This window comes from Chelonus insularis, unplaced genomic scaffold (assembly GCF_013357705.1).
Source record: "Chelonus insularis isolate UGA/USDA-ARS -01 unplaced genomic scaffold, ASM1335770v1 contig_403_pilon, whole genome shotgun sequence".
Taxonomy (NCBI): domain Eukaryota; kingdom Metazoa; phylum Arthropoda; class Insecta; order Hymenoptera; family Braconidae; genus Chelonus; species Chelonus insularis.
In genome coordinates, this window is record NW_023276560.1 from 359,691 (window position 1) to 382,419 (window position 22,729).

The following is a 22,729-nucleotide window of genomic DNA, read 5'->3' on the forward strand; positions in this document are numbered from 1 at the left end:
CTTGAGTCACATAATTTCATTATTTACGTAATGATTTTAACATCTATCACCATTTTTTTTTATCAGCATTAAATTTAAAACGATGATTTGAAAATAAAATATTTTTTCAGTTCATTATATTTATGAACAAATGAAAAATATTTAACTATGTAGATTCATTCATTTATTTGATATTTAACACTAAAATAATATGCTGACATCAAATGTACATTAGTACTTAATAATAAATTCAAGATATTTAATTGTCATTATTAAAACTTGAAAAATAATATTTTAAGTGGATAATTAATGTATAATTATAGTTGTATGAATATAATACAGAATTAAGTAAAATACATATTAATTAATGTGTATAACGATGGTAAAGGGATGTATAATTAGATACTACAATAATATAAAACAATCTTGGTTTCATTTCATGAGAGATAATATGAAAATTTGATTTATTATTTTAAATAGTATCATAAATTACCAGTTAATATATGTGTTAGAATCTAATGTAATAATTCGATAAAATTTACTATTAGACTTATATTTAACATATTTAACATCGTACAATGGAGTACTCTACGTAATACACTACTTTCATGCTATAATAACAATAAAAATGCAACGCAGTATATATTTACTCGTGTATTTATCATATAGTTACATGCTCGTTTATTATTGATATTTTAATTAGTAACATATTTTCAGTCATTCAATATATATTTATTATACGCATACCTATTCACATTTTTTAATTTTATTTATTTAACCTTAAGAGTATTAAAAAATCGAAATCCTGGTAATTACACTTAGATTAAAGGTGACTGATACTTTATCATAATTATTTCGTGAAATATCATATTCTCACAACACTGCAAATTACATCATTATACCTTTGGAATAATTTACAGAATATCGAGAAGCCCCAAATATAAACCATTATCAATAAATGTGACTAATATAGATCAGTTATAAGATAAACGACACGAAATAGCAATGGTCCATATTTGTCACATGTATGTACCATATTCGTAGACTTGCTCTGAATCAAAAATTAGTTGAGATATATGATGATACTTTCAAGTACTTGAATTAAAAAAAAAAAAAAGCTTGCTTATCGAATATTACATCACTTACATTGTAAAATTATTTTAACTTGCATTTAATCACTTACGAATCACATCTAAAGAATATGTGTTTGCATCACGTAAAATTTCACTTTACATTACTTACATGTGGGAGAATTTTTTTTAATATTACTATTAATTGATTTTTATATAAAATTAATGAAATATTTTCATAAATGAGTGGCAATGAATACTTATTTAAGATGGATAAAGCTTATTTATGAAAATTTGCCACCAATTGACTTGTTTATTTATAAAATAATTATCGAATATTGAATCAACTATTATATAAGTTTATTCAATGTATACACTTCATATTCAGATAAACAAAGCCACATTACTTCTATTACATCTATTTGTTCAGCTATAAATTTTTATCTATACATACTATGAAGACTTGTGAGCCTGATAAATGATGATGAGTTACAAGTAATAATAATAATGATAATAATGATAATAATAACAATAATAATTACAATGTTTAAATACAGTTAAAGTACACTTACTTACAATTTTTCAATAAAAAAATGTATCAAAATTAATTTATATACTTTATTTTTTATTGATAAACTTGTAAGATTTCAAAATATAAAAACTTTAAATTTAATTATGGATTACTTTAAATTTCTATACACCTTCATAAATTTAAAAAAGAAAAAAATAATAATATTTAATTTAAAAATATTTAAAGAGTATACAATATCGAAACTGAGTTTTTATTAATAAATTTGATGAATAAAGTAAATGCAATAATTAGACAGTAGTATCATATAATAAAAAATATTTTTAAATTGATATAAAAAAAAAAAAACCCCCCTTATCTAGAAACATGTAACTCAATTTCATTTTCCTTAAGCTTTTCTGTCTTTAAATATCATTATATTATTAATATCACAAAAATCAATGTAGGTATAATAAAAAACAAATTGGATTAAACTAAAAAATAATAATATATAATTTTATATCCGACAATGAAAGTGAATTAAGTCAAGAACTGTCAATAACAATTCAAGATTTTAAACATCATTTCTTTCAAGCAGCATTATAATGATAATATATATATATAAATATGTTTTCGTAAGTAATTAATCTCCTCAGTACACATCGAAAATTATTATTATTATTATTTTCATTATTTTATAAGAAATACTATAAGTGTATCCATTTCAAAGAAAATTTTTTTGTTTTTATTTATTTAAATCAATTTTTTCTATTATTTAATTAATATATTTACTTTAATAATATTTTTTCTTTCTCAAATGCTACTTAATTACAGAAATTCAATGATATTCATTTTGGATATACTATAATTGAGCTTGAAAATTTATATATAACAAAAGAATGATAAATAAAATAAATGATCTAACAATAAGTATGTCTCATCATCATATTTTTGAATCACGTATGTCATATTGTTTTATTACACACGTTTTACAAAATGATAGTATTTTTGAGTCAAATCTGTGTTATTATAAGTCGTTACATAAGTAAATAAATTGTATACCATAGATATCACATTATATGCTCAAAATTAAAATACAAAAGTACTAATTGATTTGTGTGAAAGTAACAATAATTGTGAAGTATATATTTATATTGAAATTTATTATTAGTGAGCTAAATTTGATAATAAAAAATCAATTTTTTTTTCATAAAATTAATGATTGATTTTCATACGTAATTACATATACATAATATTAAATTAACCTAGTATCACAATACATGCGTGGAGTTTTAATTTATGAACGGAATGGCACTGTACACGGACTCGTCCAATCTATTAGTGCAAAAATATTTTCTTTTTCTTTTTTTTTTTTTTTCTTTTTTTTTGTAATTAAAAAAAAAAATTTCTCGTTGACTGAACAATCTATATTTTATCTTGTGTCATAAAAGATAAAAATTTACTTTTATTATTATAATAAAAATAACAACAACAACAATAATAATAATATTTATTATTATTACCATTATTTTAATTAGTAACAAATACATGTATTGTACTTGATTCATTTTGAATAAAGTTTTGGTAGAGAATAGAAAAAATTTAATAAAATCACTCTACGATTATAAATATTATTATAATTAATATTATTTATTCATATTATTATTATTATCATCATCATCATCATCATCAATTAATCAGTTTATCATTCATTCATTCATTTAACTATTGTTTACTCTCTTTTTAACTGTTTAGTTTTAATTGAACACTACAACGTGATATCTATGCTTTATAACGACTCATATTAGTTTATCTCTCAAAAACGTCAATCAATGTTTTTTTTATCATTTGAATTCCTTTGAGTTTTATAATTGGCATTGTAACTCGAAAGTACAAGCACTTGGAAGGTGTTGCAATGCTAATCAAAAAATAGAATTTACCGTGTATCAGCATAAGGTATCGGATTAATATAAAGATTTTAATATGATTTATTGATACCTTTAAATACTAGAGTCGTCGATAAAGATTCCCCATAACTATTTTCGTTTTTACGCCCGTTCCACCCTATATCCCACCCCTTAATTCGGCCATTTATTTAAGAATTGTTTTTTAAGTTCTTCTCACACGTTATTTATTAATCACCCCCATTGATTTCTGTATCATCCATTAAGATGTTGTAATACAAAGCACTTGCAACTTACGTTGGTCTTTTAGGACTTTAACAATGGTGCGAAACGTTGATTTATTATTAATCACCATTTGATTATGAACATCATCAATTCGATGATGATTATATTAATAATAAATAGAGGCCGTGGTTTCACCCACCCACCCTGCTCACCCATTTTTTCATAATATCCCGTCGACGTTGCCAACATTGATGTCGGTACCGTCATCGTCGCCACCCGTCCCCAGTCGGCCTTGACTAATAAGTGGCCGCCTGCAAATTCATTATTAAGATGATACTTTTCTTTTTTGTTATAACCTTTTATTGATTACTTATGTATATATACATATATATATATATTTATAAATACTTATTTTTCGTCATGCCTGCGCGGAAAGTTCACTTTTCCATTGGAGAGGGGTTGAACTTTCCACTCAGGTATGACGAAAAATTATATTCAGCCCTAAGGAGGACAATTAGACAAGCTTAAACCACGTGTTTACCCCCCTCGCCTTCGGCTCGGGTTGTAATTTTACACGTGGTTTGAGCTAGTCTACTTTTTCTCCCTAGGTGTGAAATATACTATATTATTGTACTTACTAAATGTTGATGCAATCGTTCAGACACCATACATATTTTGAAGTCGTTCGCGAAGTTGTACAGGAAATTGATCAGAGAATCGCTTCCAATTTTCAGCGCCAACTTGATTTTTAAATCCGTGTAAAATCTGTTAATAATTTTATATTAATAATAATTCATTTAAAAATTTTTTTTATTCAAAGAATTATTGAAAATTTACCTTTTGAAACATGTCTTTCAAGTCTTCTCGTGGTGTAACCCAGGATGCCACAGCATCGCAAAAATATACAAAGTCTTGAACAACACCAGCTGGATTGATAGTTATCATTTGGCACATACCTCTGAATGCCGAATCTTTCTCTTCATTATCACGGATATTTCTTAACGATGAACACCTATTAATAAATTTAGTTTTAAAAGTATTTATAAAGTAAACTAAAAGATAATTTGATTAAATTCATTAAAAATTTTTTATAAAACATTAATTATTAATTATATAAAATCAACAACCTATATCTTGCTTGTTCAAATACCCATTACATATTTTATAATAAACATTTATATTATAATGGAAGAAAAGGCACAAATACAGTCGAATTTTCGTAATATTTTATGGACAAGTCACTACTTCAATAACGTCACATTTTTAGGTAGTTATTTCAATTAAAGTGTGTAATGTCCGTTGGCTTTACAATGGAGATAAATGAAATGAATCAATTAAGCGAATGTAATAAATGAAGAATATATACTTTGTTACTTTTTTCTTTTGTAAATGATTTATAAATTATTTTGAATTTAAAAAATTATGTTAACTCTGGTGCAGAGTAAATAAAGCAATTGAATAATAGCAGTATAATTCAACTTAATACCGCTACATTAAAAGGACTAAATAAAATATAGAGATTATTGAATTAATTAATTAAACAAATTTTTATAAAATCTTTTTATCATTAATTAATTATGATTTGTTACAACAAAAATATGTGTATATTAATACATATATATTTATAGTAATTATTTTTTCTAAATTTTTTTTTAGCTAATAAAAAACAAATGTTACACATATTTTTGCTATTTGAAAAATATAGAGAAAGAGGGAAGAGAAATAGAAAAGAGATAGAGACAGCAAAGGAAAAAAAAGCGATAGCACGTTAAATGATCCGGTTCCAGAATAATAACGTTAACAAAACCCCATAATAAAGTGCTAATAAAATATAATAATTATAATTATAATAATCAATAATAAAATAATAATAAGAATAATAATAAAAAAATTTACACACCACTGTTGGACAAACTGCTGTAACATGGGGGCGACGTCTTGGGGACACACATAACCGAGGCGACCGATCGTAATGGCTACGATATCGTTTCGTATCAGTAAGTAGACAAGTAGTGAAGTGTAGTGAAGTGACCGGAAACACAAACAATAAGACAAACTGATAGCGAATCAACAATTAACTTAGGTGAATATGCTGCTGTTCATAAATTTCAATAAAAAAATTTATAATTAGAAATAACTATTGATGAATAATAAATAATTAATATCAATTATAATTAATACTGGAGAACATAAGTAAACTATAAAGTGATACCGATGATGATGATCATTATGTGATTCTTTTTTAATTAAGTATTACCGTAACTGTGAAAATATTTAAGCAGCAGTGTGCAATATTATTTTGTGGCAATAGTGGTCTAATTTACTTTTCATCCAGAATACTTACACACTGCTTATAAAATAAAAATATTATTATTTAAATAAAATATTTGTATATATATATATTTAAAAAACAAGAATAAAATTTTAAAAACAACCATAATAGTGTTATAAAAACAAATAAAATTTTTTACTGATTTCTTACTTGTGTTCTTAGAAAGAAAACTGATAAGTTTAATACTCAAAAAAAAAAAAAAGTATCAAATGCAGACACTTTATATGTACTGGAATTGAGTGATGAATTTATAAAAAAATAATTGAAAAAAACAGTAATAATCGATTGACCTTTAAATAAAAAAAACTATGTAAATGTCTATTCCAGGTAAAATGTATGTGTTTCTATGAGTTATCTTCAGTAATAATTAACCATGTACTTACCAGTATTTTCCAACAACGTTTTTGGAGTATTTGGCCGGTTAATAATGTCAATAAGTTGTGTTATTATCAGGGGTATATATGCACTTGTATCAGGTCCTAAAAAATAAAAATAAAAATAATTTAAAAATTCAATAATGAATAATTTTTTAAATTTAAACTTACCTAATTTTATTGCTATTTCACCGATTGCCCATGAAGCATTATTACATACAGATATAAAAGAAGGATTCAAGTTTTCGCCTAAAATCGGCATAAAGTCCGCTGTAAATAAAAGATAAATATTAAATAAAATGAATTGTAAATTAATTTTTGTCTTTTAAAATAAATGATATATTTCTTACGTATACACGGAAGTACATGTTGGAAACAAGCTTTCGTCAAATCTCCAAGCAATGCAAAACTGCTTTGTCTAACTTCTGGTGTTGGATCTTGCATACATTGATAAAGTAATTGCATAATATTACTATTCACCACAAGGCGTTCAATATGACCATCTAATCCTTCAGCTAACCCACTTAATAAGTCTAAAGCAACAATCATAAAATCTTTATCCGGAGCTTCAAACTGATCTGGATTTTGAGAACTTGCAATATGCTGATTTAACGTCTGTTCAACTAATGATACACATCGCCTATAAAATTAACAATTAATGATTGTTTTATCGTTTATAAATTTCAATAAATATTGATGTTGTTCAATTATTAATTATAATGACCTATAAACAGGTTCACAATAAGGTAAAAATCCTGATTGAAGGGCTGTAGCAATGGAAGATAAACATTCGAGAAGTGGAAAAAGATCTTTATCTTCATCCTTTAAGACATTCCACTTATTTATTAACGGAGGCATAAGAATGTTAATATAATCAGGCTTATTTAAATGATGTCCAACTGATTCTGCTAAGGTTCCAATAGCATCATATAAAATTAGTAAATTTTTATGTTGATATTTACCTGGAATTAAAAATATTATATATAAAAACAAATGTATAAATGAAAGAAAAATATTTATTGCTTTAATTTTTTCATAACAGGAAGTAAATAAAAAAATGATTCCTTACCGAAAGCAAAAACAAGAGTTTCTAAAATAAATCCAAGATAAGGAACTAATTCAGTACAGGCTTCTTCTTCTAATGTGGCAAATGCCGAGCAAGCGGCTTCTTGTACTCTTTTATTGCCATCTAATACTCGTTTTAATAATTCCGTCATTAAAGGTTTCAAGTAAGTATCATGTGGTTGTGCACATACCCAATGAGAATATCTACTCAACGTCCAACACGTTATGGCACGTACTAACGCTTTTTTGTCACTTAAACAACTAATTAAATACGGAATAAGTTCACTCAAATGTGGAATCATACCTTCCATACAACCTGTAGTAGAAAAAGAGAAGAAAAATTAAGTACATAAGTTAGCAATAGATAACATATTATATTTACCTTCTGCTATTGCTCCTAAAGCAAGTATACCAGACTCTTTAACTAACCAAAATTCGTGGAACAATGTCTCTTTCAGAATTGGTACTAATACAGGTAATAAATCGTTTCTGAAGACACCAGCTAACATGTCTAAAGCTGCTGCAGAGCATTTTCTCAAATTCCAATCGCTCAAAGTTGAATCATCATCACCAGCATCTTCACCATCTGAATCACAACCACCATTTTCTTCTGAATGTTTATTCATGCTAGGATGAACACCGTGGGTTTTAGTTTTGTGAAATCGTGGTCGTATGTCTTCTTCACGATCCGGAATCATTTCATCTTCTTCAACATTTGCTTTCAATAATATAATGTCTATGTCACTATACGTCATACCACCTATTAGAATTGGAACTAATCTTGCTAAATGTGGACCCAATGCTTGACGACATATATTTTGTTCAGCTAACGATAACCAAAATTCACAAGCTTCTAAAGCCACAGCTGCATTTGGATCTTGTGTTCTTAGCAACATATATTCGATGATGCTAGACATATGAGGAATAAGTCGTTCAATCTGAACTTCCAGTAGCATAACAAGCGCTCTACAGACATTTTTCCGTACACCACAATCATTATCACAAGCTAGATGAAATAAATTTTCAATGAAAGCATCTATATGTAGCATAAGAGCTTGAGGACGATTGATAATAAATTGATTAACGCATGCTAGAGCATGAGATCGTATTTTGGGGCTTGAGTGATAGAAAAAATGCAAAAATTTTGGAATAAAAACATTTAAAGGTCGGTTTAAAGTATCTGAATCTAAAAGTTCAGCTGAATCTTCACAAATTTTTTGCAAAGCACCAAATGCTCCTTCACAAACGTTGTCATCCTGTGAATCTAACATTTGACATAATGCTGGCAATAATTCTGGCCAAGCAGTTAATTCACCTGTAAATAATGATTTCTTTATGTTAATATTATTAGTTATATTAATTTTAATTGTAAAAAAATGCTTTTCGTGAGTTTTTACCTTTTGATGCAATAGTTGTTATTAAAATTCCTACAGTAGCTCGAATCATAGGATCCGGATCTCCAACGGCTGAGAGGCATTCTTGTTTAATAAAATTTGTAACTTCTGGTAGAAATTTATGATAATGAGTCCTTACATTATTTTTTAAAATTAGTCCACTAAGAGACCTTGTCGGTACATCCGCTGTAGGATAGTAATAAAAATGCCAATTAATTGTAAATTTAATTTAAAAAACGAAGCATCAAGCATAAAAAGTAGTTATCAATATATTAAAGGCATTTTTTTCTTACCTTCGGATGTAAGCTTAGTTAATACAAAGATAAGATAATTGTTAAAATCTGGAAACTTGTTTAATTCTTCTAATTTCTATTTGATGATCGTTTTATTAAGGAAAATAAGGAAGAAAGCTAAATTCACAAAATACAGTATATTGTTTAAATTTTAAAGTGAAGATATGACATACTTTAAAACATTTATTAAAGTATGTATAAAATAATATATATATATATATACATATATAGATGTTATACTTATATGTTAAAATGTGTATTGTACACATATATTTGTATCTACAGATATTTCCATACAATTTCTTCAATGTAATTGAACAAATTAGTTGCATAAAATCAACGTAACGAAATGAAAAGTTTTGTATTTAATCATGTCTGAAAAATTATATATCACCGTAAATTTCTTTAGATACGATTGGTCAAAGAGTTCATGGATTAAAACTTATTCATGAAAATATTGCAAATAATAAATAATAGTAATACGTTAAACTTAAATAATTATGACGTAGAATATAAACGACATAACAACCGGCAAATCATGGTATAGATATCTGAAATTTTGTCAATAAAAGCACGCCCTGGACATAACGTGATTTTTTTCGGCATAAATTAATGTCGAAATTACTATTTTATGAAATCAATGATATTGTATAGAGAAAGGATACTTCTTGTACAGCACGTTGAGTTGCGGTATCGGGGCTTTGCGACTCACGAAGTAGCGTCAAAATTTGTCTGAGTCCTTCTTCCTGTGGTTGCCACGCCATTTTCATCGTGTTTTTCAATAGCACCACTACCACCACTAAACACAACTAACAGCTTCGTCAAGCTCAATGTCTCGCCACCGCTTGCTCGCATTTACTCGCACACTAACGGAAGTTCTTCATAAACCATCCCCACTCCATTAAACCGCCCTTGACAAACTGTACATCTCTTATGAAAGGTATAGTATCTTTATTACACAATGTGCACATACTATACTTACTGTTACTATGGGAAATAATACCAATTTTCACTTTTCATCATGAAATTCAATAGATTCAACTTTGGCACATTTTCGAAGAATAATATTATTAAAAATATGTGATAATGTTGGTTTGAATAATAAAATTGTCTAAAATATGCAAAAATTACTGTTTATAGGTTAGAGAACTCGCAATTCTATTCATAAATAAGGTTTATATGTCAATTAAAATTTATTAGAAAAAAACAAAAGAAAATCGAATAAAAACACTCGAATTCAATCTAATTGACGGTGCGTTTTCATATAATTACATTATAACATAAAGATAAATATGATCTCGTGTAGTATAGGTTATATATTAAATACATCGAATTTCAATAATGTATCAAAAAAAAAGTGTAAATAAACACTATTGAAATTTGATAATAAAACATGATTTGCCGTCAGCGACAAATTGATTTCTTTTAGTATTGATGATGTAAAATTGTAACATGAAATGTTAATTCATTGGTTAAATATGGTCATAGATGGCAGATGCGTAGTGCAAAACGTACGTCACGACCTCTACTCTTGAAGGACAATGATGATCTAATTTCCCCACTCTCTAAAGACGCCAATCCCGCCAAAACTCTGCTCCCCACTCTAAATGGAAGTCTGGCGGTAACAAAAGACTCAGTTCCTCGAATTCAAAGGAACAACTCTATCTTCTAAAATATAATCTAAATAGTAAATATTGCTGTATTTCGATATACTATAAAATTTTTAAGTATTGAAAATTGCAATTATGATATAATTATTGTTGAATTAATTATCAATGATAATTTATTTACCATATAGAGCTATGTTAGTTTAATGAAACAAAAAAACAATTAGTGAGTGAATATATAAGTTAATATACATCTATTTCAATGACAAACATTAAATTTCATATTATTAGAAGTGTTGAAATAAAACAAAGTGAACTCTGTGTATATATAAAGTGAAGTAGTGAATTTAAAATTTATTATGATGTTTATTTCTTCTAAGAAGAAATTATATCAAGTATTCAACATTTTAAAAGGGTTCATCTTCATTTTTCACGAAAAATTTGATCGGAAGACATCAACAATTTCTCTATTGGTAAGTAATAAATTTCTTTAATTATGTTATTCGATTATATAACTTGCAAGCAAATTATCGATCAGTTTATTAGAAAAAAATACACGTGTAAAATTTCATTAAAAATAGATCAAATGAATAATTTCGATAAAACATCGTAATTATTGAAACAAGTCATCATCATAATATATTATATGTATTGCACTTCGGTCTCCATATCTGTAGTGCACTGTCACCACATACAGCAAGCACATCATTTAAGTAGTCCATCTAAAAGAATGATTAATTTGTATAACAATAATAATACACAACATTATATCTTCTTTTTATTATACTCACTCCAGCTATGTCCCCGTGTGGACTTTTCAGAATGGTAAATTGTTTTGGTGGATCAGTTGGACTTGAAATTCGTACAGTTGAATCTAATGAACTAGTTATTATAGAACCTAAAGAAGCGTATATTCCTGTTATTCCTTTCGTATGTTCAGTCTTGTATTGTTTAACTATTTTGTAATTATCAGTGTCCAGAACATGAATATAAGCACCACTATCACCAATAAAAACTGATCTTCTGTACATACAGAGACTCATTGGAAATGAATCAGTTGATACCTAGAAAAAATTTCAGTGGTTTCACTAATTTTAATCATTTTAACGATTATAAAATTAATATGAGTCTTGAAATTTCAAAAAACATTACAAGTAAATGAATTGAATATTTTTTGTATATTATCATTTATTATTCAATAATGAATATTTTATTACCGTGATCGACTCAAGAGTTCGTTGAGATCGTTGGTCCCAAATTGATACAGTTCTATCTTCACTTCCTGAAATGATATACTGTGAATTCATAGTAATTTTTAATACAGCTCTTTGATGTGGCTGATATCGTGCAACAAGTGGATCTGATAATCGTGGATCTAATACTGAAATTGTTTTGCAATATGATCCAGTGGCAATTAAATTAGTCTGTTCATTTGAAGTAATGCATAATAAAGCGCTCGTGCTGTCTCTAATGAAATGATAATTCATTAAAATTTAGTAAATAAATTCAGTTTAATGCTCAATTAATAATTTATCCTTTATATTTACCTATACAATGCCATTCGATGTATAGGTTCGATTCCAGTGTTTTCTACACTCCATACGTGAATTCGTTGATCCCAACTACAACTGTAAATTTTGCCATGCAATGATGTAATATCTCGTATCCAGCCATCATGACCAAATCCCGTATATGTTTGAATCTTTTGTTTATCTACGTATGTATCTAGTTTCCAGCATACTAATAATCTGTCACGTCCACCTGATATGCAAAGTCTTCCTTCCTACAACAAAATTGTAATAAATTTTGTTGACTATCAAATAAGTTAAAATATTCAAGTGTTTACATACGTTCATCAGTAAAAGTCCATCAACACAACCATAGTGTCCTTCCTCTAAAGGAAAACTTTTAATATTTTCCATATTTCTCCATAAATATGCTTGACGTTCGACTGCAACGCAAGCCAATTTCCAAAATAATTCTTCATCTCTATCTGAAATATAATTCAAATAATTGAAAAAACATTTTTACAACAAGATTCTTCTTCATTGAAGTTATTTTAAATTTAAATAAGAGTTCGTTATAAGTTATTACAAAAAAGAATAAATTTGAATTATTTTTGGATTAGTTGATTAATCAATTTTTTTATGATTTTTCAAATTTTTATATCAATTTTATTATTATCAGAAGTTTCATTTATTTACGGAATAATTAGTTGTGCAATATGGAAGATGCTATTGAGTATGAAAGCTAACCAGGAGGCAGAATTGGATATCGTGAGTTGGGCCAGACATTGTGGATTTTTCTTTTCCACATAGAATCTTCTTTTAGAATATACCAAAATTGTTTGCAAACTAGGCTCAATCGATGAACTAATGTTGAAGCATCCAAGAATGAACAAATATACAAGAATATCTGTAATAAATAAAAGATAGTTAATTTTTTTCTTCACAAATAGTTGTTGTAGTATATTAATTCTTCGAAAAAAATAAATAATTTTACCTCCAATGGAAGATCAGTTAAATTAATTTCATCTGATGATTCATTTTTATTTTCTTCGTTATCGTCCAAATTAACATTATCATTTTTTTCGCTCATTTTTATAAAATGAAAATATAAATAAAAAATAATTTCATCAATTAATTACGTTTACGTGGTTAAAAAAACTATATTGTTTAATAATAAACAATTGATAATTGTTAATTATCACTAAATGTTATAAAAAATTTCCACAATTAATATCAACTTATTCGTACTCTCTCCACATCGTTAATAATACACAAAAGCATTAAACGTCGTCTTTGAGTTTCTATTTTTTCTTCTTCTCTTAAACATACACATCCACACTTGATAGAAATAATTATCAGTTTAAAATACCCTTTTAACTATTTATAATACATATTTTTACGTACAAACATGGGCATACTGAATGTTTAATAAGGTCAATAGTAAATATGTGTGTATGCAACCATGAAGAGTGTATATAACCTTTATCTTTATGGATTTGACAGAAGCTTGTTATGTACATATATATCGTGTTTCATCTCCATAGTTTGGTTTGTTTCATCTCCATAGTTTGGTCTGTTTCATCTCCATCTGTTTGGTCTCCAATCACATCCAATTACTTTGTCGATAATAATGGTCTCTGTAATTCTTTTCGAATCTGAATAGAATATTTTTTATAAATACTGATAAAAAATACTTTTTTTCTGTGTATATATATATATATATATATATATATATATATATATATATATACATATATGACAAACACATCAATTATAATTGTTAATAATTTTTATTTAATGTTATAATTGTTTTCTAAATTTATTTTATATTTAATAATTTACAATAATTTTTTTACTCCTTTTTTTCATTTTCTTAAAAATTTATTAACAGTTTTTTATTGATATCAATAATTAAATATTTCAAGTTTATAAATATATTATTGTCTAAAAAAAAAATCAATTATTTAAATAATTGTTCGATTTACATACATTTTTTTTAAACAATGTATAGTTATCCTGAGAATGAAAGCCTCTAAGATAACAATTTAAGTAAACGATTTATTAATTACAAAAATAGACATCAGTGATAATTTATTTAATTATTTTACGAAGTAACGATAATCTAACCACTGATAACAGCACATTTTGGAGTTTATGAACATAAATATCCCGTCACAAGTTCAAAATTGATTTATAATAATTGCTATGATAATAAACATAGTAATAAAACTTTATGTCTGATTAAGAATAGTACAAGGAGAATAGCTTTTAAATATTTCGGTATAATTAACTAACGCAAAAGAAGTAATTGCACCTGCTAATGAACCAACTTGGGTGGCAACACCAGTGTAATAAAGACCTCGACCAGGATCAGGTCTGAATAGTGTCGTTATTGACATTTTTAAGAATCCTATTAAACTGTATGTTATCACCCAAAGAATAACTATTATAAATGGACCCAACCACGAGTCTTGTAATGGTGGGTTTGGTGATTGCACAGCCAAATATAAAATTATACTAGAAATTATAATAACAAATACTGTCAGCAGAGATACAACTCTTACTGAAACTGGAGATGTTCTAATAAATCCTACACACATGCTAAGAGGTTGAGCCATTGATGCTAAAGTAACAGTTAAGTGATAGGCAATATTACCATATGGTAAGCACGAATATGACTGAATACTTGCTAGAGCAGTGTGCCCTAAGAAACAAATTATTCCCATAATACTTAATAAATATAAGTACATTTGCTTAGACATACGCCACTCTGTTGATGTCTTGTAACTAGGTGGTGCATTGATATCTGTTGGCAGTGTTTCAGTACATCCAGCTGGTTTCACGCGTTCATTAAGTGCTATTTGGAACTTATTGAGTCCTATGAAAGATAGAAAACTCATCCACAAGAGTGTACCCAAGATAATGAAAAAAGTTTCTAATGAAAATCTCGGATCAGGATAGTATTCTTCAAATCGTTGAGGTTGGCCAGGTTTTGTTACATTTCTACATTGTGCATTGCCTCCAACTCCTTGAATAAGAGCTAGAATACTTGGTAAAAACCCACTTAAACTCTCACCAACTAGATAAGATATTAAATATATTTCTCTAAAGTTTCTCATGTATGGCATGAATAATACCGAACTGGTACATCCAACAATTGCTATCAGAAACATAAAACTTAAAAGTACTGTTGAATGTTTAGTTCCCGATATAATAGAAGTTGATTTGTACGTGAAAGCTAGAATGAAAACTGATGTTGCTGCTACTCCTAAAAGCGTATAAATAATGTAATCATCACGAGACCACGATGAATATCTAAAAATGAAATATTTAATTTAGTTTTAATGAAATATTTTACCATTAAAAATGTAAAATAATAACTTACTTTGTAAATAACGTATAAAGTATTGGTCCCAAATTTGCAATTTGTACTACCATAACAATATAAGCTGGAAGACTCCATCCTTCAGGTGCTAATTGGACTAAAAGAGGTATTTCGATGAAAACACCATTAATTCCAATCCATGATCCAATACCGAACATCACTGCCAATACATCCACTAGCAGTTTTCTGTTACTTAATTTTTGTGATAACATTTTGTTTTTTTAATTGTTGAACATCCATGAAATTAATTTAAAACCAATGTAATATGTTTACTTGTATTATTTTATTTAATACATCATTGAATGTAATATAAGATATTTGTAATAATAAGTACTGTAATAATTTAGTGAGAAGTACTTTTTTGTAATTGACACAATTATCAACGTTGAGCTTGTGAGTGTTATGTGAACAGAATGAAGACTATATAACTACAGTGTAACCACGAAACTATAGATAAGCAATGCATTACTTTAGTAGGCACTGACACGTAGAGAAAAAAAAGAAAAATAAAATAAATGAAGAATGACAAGGATAAATCTGAGTCATTAAAATTAATTGCTTAACTCGCAGTTATGCGGTATATCTATATGTCTCTAAGGAGGTATGTACAATATGTATGATAAGAGGTTAATTTATTTTAAGTAGTAAAGAATTTTATATTGTCAGAGTTTAATACTTAATCTGTTTGTTCTCAAATACCATTCTTATTTACACATTTTTCATATGAACACAACTGTTGATATTTTAATTGAATGTATTTATTGATATTCAATAATGAAAGATTGATCAAATAATGTATTCATTCAAAAATACTCAATCTGGGAAAGTCCGAAATATTTTTTTCAGAATAATCAATATGATGGTTTTATTATCGATTGAGTAATTCAAAATATATCTGATACCGGTAATTATTTAATGTCGATAAAGTAGAAAAAGTTAAGAATTTTCAAAAAAATTTCGACTTTACACATTGTACGGTTTCTGGATTATTAAAAATTAAAGTAATAATGATAAAATTAATCCTGTGCTAAATAAAAGAGAATTTTAGAATTGAAATTGAATTAGTCCTACATGAAACAATGATGTAGATAAAAATATGTAAATATACGTTGATAGAAAATTCACAATTTTATATACATTTTAAAAGTAAGTTCAATGTGTCTTCATAAATATTTAAATTTTTTATATCTAAACATTTGATGAATTTTAAATTAAAAAATTTTTAAAACTATTTAAATTTCACTTTACTATTTGATTATTTTTCAATTAATATTAAAGCTTCTGGTATACTTGCAGCTAAAACTTGATTTTGATTCCAAAACTTTTGAATTACTTATTAAAGCATCGAGTGCTCAACTAAGTACTAATTTTTCTTAACTCTCTTGTTATTAGTTGAATTTATAGAGAAAAGTTTTTTTTAAATAAATGTCAATCATTTATTGTAATTAATAAAATTACCCCAATTTGTAAATTTATTTCTTCAAGATAATTCTTTTGATTTAATTTTAGAAAAAGTTTAATAAACAACTTTTTTTTTTTTAAGGTAAACCCACCATTGAGAGTAATTAAACATATTATGTTTGTTTTCGAAAAAAAAAAAACCGAAAGATTGAAACAAGTAGACGGAAAATAAACTGAGAGTCTTTAGAGAATTGGAATTAAATCAAGTAAAAAGTTGAGTGAATTTTTACTGAGTAAATATTGTAGTGTATTGTTTATTAGATTTAATGAAATGAATTCGGGCAACTTTGATAAAAGAATTGTTGATGAGATTAATGTATTAAGAATGTAATTTTCTGAATTGGTATCTAGGGAAGTGGGTTGAAATGAATTGAGTGTTGGGTCGTGTATTTTTTTTTTTATAAGAAAAAACAGTATTAAACAGTGATTGCTACAAATATCTAGTAACAAAAGATATATTATGTCACATTACTAGATAAAATGTTTATAACTTGTATCTTGAGAAGTTGATAAAAAAAGTTATAGGGATTACTTAATTTAATTCTTATCATTCTCTAAATATTATCAGCAAGTTGTTTTAATAATTGTAAAATAAGAACAAACTGTTGAAAGAAAATAAATCTTTTCTATTTTAAAATACTTCACGAATATCTGTCAAAAAATACAATAACCGACTAAAGTTTATCGTTGTTAATTAATAAATTATTATAATAAATTTAAATATTTATTTCTTTGGGGAATACTTATTTACCCTTAGCTCTGAAAGTTAATTAACTGTTGACTGAATAAATATCTAAACACGTGTGTTAATCATTGACTCATATGAAGTTTTGAGTATATTATAATATACTAATCTAAAATTTCTATAATAATAGTAGAAACCATTAAAAAAATTAAACTCAATTTCTGGATTATTAATGAACATTTCATCAATATATGTAGTTGGAGTGATAGAAAAAAAAAAAAAAAGAATACACAGGTTGTTTGAATGTAGCAAGAATTTTATAAAAGATGATAGGCAGGCTCACAAAGGATTCACAATAATACGGTCAATAGTACAATAATTATAATAGAAATGTACATGTATGTGTATGCATATCATCAGCATTAAAATTTACCGTAAATTATATTTTTTAATGTTGTATAGAAGTGTACATTATTCACAGTATTTTTTTTTTTAAAATCAATAAGTTGAACAAATGGAGTGTATACAAATAACATAAATAGTCATTATATATGTATAATAAATACATACTTATATCTTAGCGCTGAATAATTATCCAGTTTTATCATTTACATCATTCATAGTAGCTTTGCATGTGTGATTAAATTAATTAAATTAATAGCACTCAAGTTTTGAAGGTGGAGTAATTGCAAATGTTAAGTAATTCTATTAATAACGCGATAAAAGCACATGATTTTATTTTCCTCTTATTATGCTTTTATTTATGTACATCGCTGAAGAGATAAATAGACATCGCGTGTCACAATGATAAGATCACCAGGGAATGATAAAGGGTCGCGTTTGAATTGACTTGGTTTACAATTACCCTACTCATCTACAACATTATTTTAATAAATACAATGAATATTGATATGTTAATAGAATTAATTAGTCAGCAAATAACACTTTCAAGTTCATTTTTGTAAAATGTTATTAATCATTTTAATTGATTTATTAAAGTAACAATCTTATCAATATATATTTATATAAATAAAAATGTTTTTTTTACTTAATAATTTTATTTTAAAAAATTTCTCATAAATAGAATGGTAAAATTTAAGTACCTTGAGGGCTAAAAACATGTATTGAAAAATGGGTAGACTTTAGACAGAAAATTATAAATAAAAAGCTTGAATACAATGAGACTTACATTAAAAAATATTTTTTTTTCATTTTGTTTTTGCATAAATTAAAATGGATATAAATAATTTTTGTATTTTAGTGAATTTTTTAATTAATTATTTTCATAAAAAAAAATAACATAAAATTTCTCTATTGTTGGTAAATTAATTATTTATATGTTGTCATCTTTTATAGAAAATTTTTATTATTATCGTTCATATATATTTGTATATATATATATTTCATTTTATTTAAAATAGTATCGTTGAAATCCTTAAAGTGGCCACAAATGCTACATCTACCCTAGAGACTTTTATGAAGGATAAAGCTGTCCGGTTCAACGACAAAAAAAATACAAGTAAACTCTTCAAATTGTGAGGATAAATTTTTATATTTTTTTGTTACCAATTCAAAAATTTCTCTGCAATAAATATATTTTTATCGTCGTTATTTCTTTCTTCTCTTATTATAATTACGAAGAAAAATTTATTGTACTTTTGAAAAAACACGATGATCACTTTATATAATAAACCAGTTTGACAGTTTGAGTGCAACCACTTCGCAATTTAAATTTTTTTTTTAAATATTCCTGTTCAATATTTCCATACAATGAAAAAAAGAAACAACTTCAATGTAACTTTCATTGCACTGTAACTTTTCATTAAAGCTTTTTACTGCGCAAAATTTCTTTCCCATTTTTTTATTTTTTTTTTATTTCAACGTCCGAGGCGCTTAAATGTAAAAAAAATCATTGCAAAATTTTATAAATATTTTACATATATGTAAATACCATCAGTACAAATATTCATGAAAGTAGAAACGTGCTATAATTGACTGATTGACTCATCCACTAAAGTACTAAACATTTTAATTTACAATGATAAAGTGACAGAAATAAATGATTTTGCTGATTAAAATATATACATAAATATTTTGCTGATAAACATATACATAAATACAACTTTATTAGCAAGACTTTAAAATATATTATTAATAAGGTATATAGAATATATAGTCAAATATAAATTAACCACCACTTATGCATACTAATTTTATCATATGATTAGTTAAGTTAAACTTTGTTCTCGTTATCACAAATTTATTATAACAAGAATCTTATCACTTTAATTTGTCATTAAATGGCTTTGTTTACTTAATCTTTGGAATAGTCTGAAATTAAACAAAATTCATGATTACCCTGTTCAATGCCAATTAATTATTAAGCGCCTTCTCGAATTTATTTAATTCTTCGATATTAAGTAATATATTAAAATACACCTGAACACTTTTGTCAGTACGAAAAATATCTTACCGATTTATAAATAATTATAAATGTTTCTAACATGCAATTTTGATGCTATAATTTGTAAAAAAAAATTTTGTGACATTAATGTTTTATTTGTAATCAGCTGTTAGAAAAAAAATTCAAGTATTATTTTTCTAATCAACATAACTCAACATAATTCAATAAATTATCATTTGATTTTTTTAATGATGCCATTAAAGTCGAATTAATAAAGAATTTATTTTAAAATATATTAAATTATTATAAAAACAATAATTATGCGGCAAAAAATAAAAATTATTAAATTCGATGGCACTTATTTACAATAAATAGTATTTTGTATAAAATTATATCATTTTGCGCATATTTTATTCCAATAGTTATTCAGTATGATTATTAAAGATATATTTGTAATTTTTGTGCAAGTGTAAATAGCTTGAAAAATATAAACCCAAATTTACCAATTTATAAATATGTATTCTATACAATATAATAATAGCAGATATGAGAAATTGTACAGGCAGAAAAAGTGATATCAAGCAGATATATCCAATATGCATTTGTATGTGCTTCAAGTCTATTATTAATGTACAGTTGAATAGAAAAAAATGATTTAAATAACAGCATTCAAGTTATGTTGATTATTATTAGGTGTGTATAAAATGTTTCAAGTATTTTCTAGAGTTTAATCAGTTAAAGAACTATTTATGATTATTTTTTCATTATTTCTTGATTTCATTACAGCTGATTTTTGGCATATATTGAACATCTTGACTACTTGTTACAATCACAAAGGACATTGATTCACATCTATGTGTATATCTCGTTTAGTAATTAAAAATATGTACAAAGTATCGGTACACAGTACTCTTTGTTGCTATAAATTCATAATTAAGATAATATTTAGTAGTGTTGTTTGCATTGTTTCACCGCCATATTACTTTTTGTTTCAAATTGGTATAATTAGTATAGAAAAAGTCACAAATATGGCTTATTTTATCATGGTCCATATTTGTCAGACTCATTTCTTCTTTTTTCATTTATTTATTTATTTTATTTCATTACATATTATGTTATAATTATTTATTGTATTCAACTGATTCAATATATCCTGATAAATGAATCAAAAATTTAAATTAATTTAAAGCTCTTAACGTAATGTGTTTAAGAACTCATTGAATTTATTTTACAAAGCAGTTATCACTAAATATGTATGTGATGCTTTTATATGTTTGATGTATGTGAAAATTTTATTAGTATCATCCAAGATTGAGTCGAGTGTTTATTACAAGTAGCAAAATAGAGTTGATTTAATGTTGTATAATTTCTTAATATTTTATCTATCAGATCTTTTACATTTATATTTGTTAATATTACTTTGACATAATATTTTGACAAAAAGAAAATATTGATAAAAAAATCATTTTAAAATATCCAAATTCAAGATTTTTACTTGAGAAGTAATTAGTTTTTTTTTTTTTTCATTTTTCATTTTTCTTTATAACATATTTTAATTTTTCACAGTACTATTTATTAAATGATAATTTCATATTTTAAATAATTCTTTAATTAAATTGCTTATTTAAATAAATTAATTAAATGAATGGTAAATTTTTATCAATTATTTACTGTCAATATGCAAATAGAAATACAAAATTGAATAATTATTCATATATGAGTATCTAACGAAAAGGGAAATGTAACATCTTGTATTATTCTACACATATAATTACATTAATTTCCTTATTCTAGTCGAGAGATGTCATCAACTAAAATAAGTGTGTGCGTGTGTGTTTGGAGATAATAGTAGCTAAGTGAAATTGACAAAGTAGGTAAAAGTTTCATTTTAATGTAGGTTTTAAAATTTAGTTATATAATATTTGGATTATTTATATTTATCAATTAATATCATGTTGGTGTGTTTGATAAATATCAACTTCAAAGTGTTTCATTACGTCGTGTAGCCATTTTTGCTGCTCTTGAAGCCAAAGCCCCAAGTGAACAGACTAATCCAGCAAGAGTTTCCCATAGAGTGGGTCTACATCTTTTGATATTATTCTGTTGCCAATATTCATTGGGAAGTTGTCCTTGAAAATTGACTTTATTAAATCCTTTGAAATGATTTGTTTGATTGATAGAATGTGATTTTGGTTGTTGTTTGACAATGTTGGACACATTAATATTATTATTATTGTTATTATTATTATTAGAAGCTATTTGGGATTTATGAGTACTACGTGTACTACTTGCCACTTCATCTGTACAGCTATCATAAGAGTTATAACTTGACTCTGATTCACGGCGTAGCTTGAGTTGTACATTACTCAATCGACGTTCCATCATCATAACCAAATTTTGATGCAATCGATTATCATTATCTTGAATGATTGGCAATGGATAATTAGTACATCTTGAAGGGTCTTTAATGCGGTCTCGTCTACCATTTACATGATTCATATGATTCACATGACGACCTAAATGATTTAAATGACC

The 22,729-nt window shown here is 26.0% G+C and overlaps 4 protein-coding genes across 4 annotated transcripts; all 4 read right to left on the bottom strand.

The window, feature by feature from the left end:
• Positions 1-1,392: 1,392 nt before the first annotated feature.
• On the bottom strand, positions 1,393-10,064 carry Tnpo (transportin 1). The gene is made up of 13 exons (XM_035086595.1): positions 9,810-10,064; positions 9,145-9,220; positions 8,855-9,037; positions 7,840-8,772; positions 7,462-7,773; positions 7,117-7,354; positions 6,743-7,032; positions 6,564-6,662; positions 6,402-6,497; positions 5,587-5,662; positions 4,524-4,698; positions 4,325-4,451; positions 1,393-3,997 (listed from the first exon to the last, which is right to left on the bottom strand). The coding sequence occupies exons 1-12, from the start codon at positions 9,912-9,914 to the stop codon at positions 4,344-4,346; spliced, it is 2,691 nt and encodes an 896-aa protein (XP_034942486.1). The 5' UTR covers positions 9,915-10,064; the 3' UTR covers positions 1,393-3,997; positions 4,325-4,343.
• A 1,197-nt stretch (positions 10,065-11,261) lies between these two features.
• LOC118068867 (F-box/WD repeat-containing protein 9-like) lies at positions 11,262-13,349 on the bottom strand. The gene is made up of 7 exons (XM_035086586.1): positions 13,254-13,349; positions 13,007-13,166; positions 12,602-12,744; positions 12,299-12,534; positions 11,969-12,218; positions 11,543-11,815; positions 11,262-11,473 (listed from the first exon to the last, which is right to left on the bottom strand). Exons 1-7 carry the CDS (start codon positions 13,347-13,349, stop codon positions 11,384-11,386), a joined length of 1,248 nt encoding a protein of 415 aa, XP_034942477.1. The 3' UTR covers positions 11,262-11,383.
• Positions 13,350-14,239: 890 nt separating this feature from the next.
• Rift (Riboflavin transporter) lies at positions 14,240-16,444 on the bottom strand. Its single transcript, XM_035086667.1, has 2 exons — positions 15,645-16,444; positions 14,240-15,574 (listed from the first exon to the last, which is right to left on the bottom strand). Exons 1-2 carry the CDS (start codon positions 15,854-15,856, stop codon positions 14,491-14,493), a joined length of 1,296 nt encoding a protein of 431 aa, XP_034942558.1. The 5' UTR covers positions 15,857-16,444; the 3' UTR covers positions 14,240-14,490.
• Positions 16,445-21,872: 5,428 nt separating this feature from the next.
• LOC118068879 (serum factor response D-like) lies at positions 21,873-22,725 on the bottom strand. The gene has a single exon (XM_035086604.1). The coding sequence runs from the start codon at positions 22,691-22,693 to the stop codon at positions 22,175-22,177; it is 519 nt and encodes a 172-aa protein (XP_034942495.1). The 5' UTR covers positions 22,694-22,725; the 3' UTR covers positions 21,873-22,174.
• Between the last annotated feature and the right edge of the window lie 4 nt (positions 22,726-22,729).

Bases quoted from the DNA above. Each gene is read 5' to 3' on its own strand.
- Tnpo (XM_035086595.1), bottom strand. From the start codon at position 9,914: ATGAAAATGGCGTGGCAACCACAGGAAGAAGGACTCAGACAAATTTTG. The intron at 7,774-7,839 runs GTAAATATAATA...TTTCTACTACAG, and splicing joins TTTAGGAGCAATAGCAGAAG to GTTGTATGGAAGGTATGATT. The intron at 6,663-6,742 runs GTAAGAAATATA...TTTTATTTACAG, and splicing joins ACATGTACTTCCGTGTATAC to CGGACTTTATGCCGATTTTA.
- LOC118068867 (XM_035086586.1), bottom strand. From the start codon at position 13,349: ATGAGCGAAAAAAATGATAATGTTAATTTGGACGATAACGAAGAAAAT. The intron at 12,745-13,006 runs GTTAGCTTTCAT...ATTATATTTCAG, and splicing joins ATATCCAATTCTGCCTCCTG to ATAGAGATGAAGAATTATTT. The intron at 12,535-12,601 runs GTATGTAAACAC...ATTTTGTTGTAG, and splicing joins ATGGACTTTTACTGATGAAC to GAAGGAAGACTTTGCATATC.
- Rift (XM_035086667.1), bottom strand. From the start codon at position 15,856: ATGTTATCACAAAAATTAAGTAACAGAAAACTGCTAGTGGATGTATTG. The intron at 15,575-15,644 runs GTAAGTTATTAT...TTTCATTTTTAG, and splicing joins CTTTATACGTTATTTACAAA to ATATTCATCGTGGTCTCGTG.
- LOC118068879 (XM_035086604.1), bottom strand. From the start codon at position 22,693: ATGAATCATGTAAATGGTAGACGAGACCGCATTAAAGACCCTTCAAGA.